The sequence below is a fragment of the Centroberyx gerrardi genome, chromosome 4 (assembly GCF_048128805.1).
Source record: "Centroberyx gerrardi isolate f3 chromosome 4, fCenGer3.hap1.cur.20231027, whole genome shotgun sequence".
In the NCBI taxonomy this organism is placed as follows: Eukaryota; Metazoa; Chordata; class Actinopteri; order Beryciformes; family Berycidae; genus Centroberyx; species Centroberyx gerrardi.
Genome location: NC_136000.1, coordinates 5,043,154 through 5,046,626, shown reverse-complemented (window position 1 = coordinate 5,046,626; position 3,473 = coordinate 5,043,154). Strand labels below are relative to the sequence as shown.

Here is a 3,473-nt window from a genome sequence, read left to right as displayed (position 1 = left end):
ATAGTGCGGCGCAGGACCTCCGAAGTGAAAGCGGAGTGAGAACCGGACGGTTTTGTCCTCTTCTCTATCAGTTTTTGTTTTTGGCAGCAGCTTCAGGATAAGCTCTGCTCTTCTTCTCGTCAAGTAAACGCCGTGCTGACAAAGACAAAAATGGAGATAGAGAGAGAAGTGAAGAAGGTAAGATTCCCCCCGATAACACAGACTGCCCGGGGAACGCCCTGAAAAGGTGTGCCTAGCATGGGGCAGGTGGCGAGAACAGCAACACTTTTATCAAACACAGAAATTCCCTTTCGATGTCTACTTTTCATTGCGAACAAGTCTCAGTGTCAAGTTTTTACATTTACTTTGATCAAACGGCGGTTAAATGACCCACATAACGTTACAAACAACGGTTTTCATTAACTGTGACTTGGGCGAGCTTTAGGTGGCTAAGTTAGCTGGTGGGCAAAAATTAGCACTTGTCAGTTGTATGATTAACTAAACTAAACTGGTGATGTTTTCCGTTAGTTGCCTTTCAGCTATCACAAGGTGGCCCCAATACGTACTGTTCTTACTTCTGTGGAGAGAACTCTGCACCATACTCCGTTCAAAATTCTGGCAATTTCATGTGACCTTGCTTTTTGGCAAATGTATATCTCCATTAAAATATGACTCAAGATATTTATGGAATCACTACAAGCCACTGGTAAATTCGGTGTGAATATGATCCACCAAACAACACTTATTTCAATCATTTTTCAGCTTTTAGAATTGGTTGGCACTGCTCTCTGCCGCCCACTGCGGTGTATTTTGGTATAATAAGATTGCAAGAGTAACAGGAGAATCGGTTGTAAAAGTTACAATTACACTGGAAATATGTGCTGCTTCGTGAATATAGATACGCCGAATTAAAGAATGGCTCCCGGTGATTCTGAAAAGGTCTTAAGTCATATTGTAAGGTGCACATATCTGCCGATAAGGAAGTTTAAAATGAATTGTGGGAGTTTTGAATGGTGTAACATTGGCTCCATACACGAGAGAAGGGCACGTATCAAGGCTGCTGTCGAGGTAACGTTAACCTTAAAACGTTGTTGGTTCTGTGAAGGTGAGGACTGTCCTGTGGCTCAGGCTGGGATCACACTTAATGAAGGCTTCAATGTGTTGCTGTCCGATGGAAGTTCATTCACTGGGTGTTGCATGCATTGGATTTATTCTACTTATGCGTTGGTGATGCATGGGTAAAGATAATGAATGCCCTCCTTGAAGTTTTCGTGATGAATGCATAACGGATTAAGCACAGCAGGGAAACACAATGGTTATGCATGTTGTGTGCAGCATCAATCATACAATAATCTGCAACTTAAAATTCGTCATTATTCTGGCTTCAGTTGTCTGTACAGGTAAAACAATATATGAATTAGGTACTGTAGGTTGCTATAATACTCAACGTTAAGATCTAGTCTATACTGACAATATGTGCACCAAAAGTTAGCACATCTATATTTCACATACAACATACAGCCTAATTTTGTTGCGTGCAGAGACTAGATATGCATCACTAGGCCTGTTGAAGTCAGCTTGAAGAACACGATGCCCATATGCATGGCAGGAGACTAATGTTTAATCCGCCAGCCACTGTGGGTGGTACATTCCAATATTCACCAGCCACTTTCACTTAAAACAAGCCAATCACATTTTTAGAACAGAATAGGACCTCCAACTGATGGCTGCCAAAGTGGTTGTTAGGGTAGAGAAACTCGCCAGCCACAGCCCTAATTTACTACATTTGGCTGGTGGCTGGTTTGCAGACAGACTCTGTAGCGCTATCGTTCCATATCAGGATGTGTACTTTACAGTTAAGACCAGCTATCAGTAGGCCTAACGAAGTGAACTCCATTCAGACACACACAATGTACATATGGGGCTATAAGCTGCTTTTGGAAAGTGGGTCTGACCAACTGGATGACCCAGACAGACCCACTGTGACAGCTGCTTTTAATCCCTGGTGAAGATAACACGGCAGAGTGCAGCCTCACACCCGGCGGCTTGAGGGTTTCTGTCTGCTGGAGGCTGCAGGTCACTAAAACTCACCAGGGAGAGTCTCAGTCAGCATGGGGTCGCTGTAATTAGCCTACTATTAAGCTGTGAATGCCCTTGTTCAAAGAAAGCAACCTGCAGGTAATATTATGCTCAATTAGGCTCAAAATGTCTTTCAAAAACGCAACTGAGGTAATAAAAAAAAAAAAGTTTACAATATATGTGTTGGCATTAGGTGTCAAGGTGTCAAAGTCAGAAAGAAGGCGACCAGCTCTGATTATAATGGCCTCTCCCAGTACAGCACCAGCCCTGCTGCGACAGAGTGACTCATGGACATGACTCATCGGATGTGAAGTGTGCTCTTGGTGTCTGACCTGCCTTGTTGTAGAGTGTTGTCACCAGGATTGAGTGTGCTGGCGGCTTAGTCATAATACACAGCCACTGATCAACTTCAGCTCCTAATGGAGTCGGTTTAGCTCTGCTTCCAAGGAAGGGCCCACACTAACTGACCTCAGCCAAAAATGGCCTGTCGTCCTTGGTGTACCCAAGACAAATATTTAGACTTCCACAAGTGATGAACACTTAGCTTGGCTGGCCTTGAATCCCAGCATTTACATTTGCATATTAGATATTTAGCTGATGCTCTTATCCAAAGTGACTTAAAATGTGTGTAACAGTGGAATAAGCTTAAATTCCCATATCATCAACACTGCAAGCACCGAAGAATGGAAGGAGTGCAAGCATCCAAGTCACAACACCATGAGAATAGATGCAACAAAATATTCCTGTGTCCCCAGAATATTTGTGTGCTAGGAAAGGAAATAGAGGAAAGGAAAGACAGGATGGCGTGGACTTCACGTTGCCTTTTAGCTCAGTGGTTCAGCTGCTCCATTTCTTACATAAACCCAGACAGATTCCATTAAAGAAGGTATGTTGTCGTTGAACGGCTTCCACACTGCTCCCATTTTCAGTAGCATACTTTTAAAATGAGCTATATTTTGAACGTATGCTTTAAAAGTACAATAATTCTATTGTTTTGTTTTTCACTTGAGTTTTACATTGCATCACTGTACAAATAGAATAAACTGAACCCCTAAAAATCAATTTATACTACCTATAAAATTGAGAGCAAAAGAACACATGTGCAACTTGAGATTCACTGATGTAACAGGCATTTTTAGTTATTTTCACAAATCATTCTGTTAAAGTTCATTCTTGTGCTCCTAAATCGCTCCCAGGGGGAAGAAAATCACCACAGAACTCTGGAAATTGTAATGGAGGCCAACATATTAGCATCAGGGTCACGCTCTTAAAAACAGGAATCAGTGTCTGCATTCCTCAGTAGTGAGTGCCTTTTGGGTCAAAAAGCATCTCTCTGACAGCGGGGGAGCGTGCCGGGATCCCCGCAGTCTCTCTCCACATCATCGAATACTTGACCATATATGGTCACAGGCAGC

At 42.7% G+C, this 3,473-nt stretch overlaps 1 protein-coding gene across 1 annotated transcript in view; it reads left to right on the top strand.

Moving 5' to 3' along the window:
• Positions 1–3,473, top strand: part of tes (testis derived transcript (3 LIM domains)) — a 16,801-nt gene continuing 13,328 nt past the window's right edge. Inside the window, exon 1 of the mRNA XM_078282941.1 lies at positions 1–177. Coding sequence (XP_078139067.1) covers positions 151–177 — 27 coding nt within the window. The 5' untranslated portion in view covers positions 1–150. The remainder of the gene's footprint in view (positions 178–3,473) is intronic.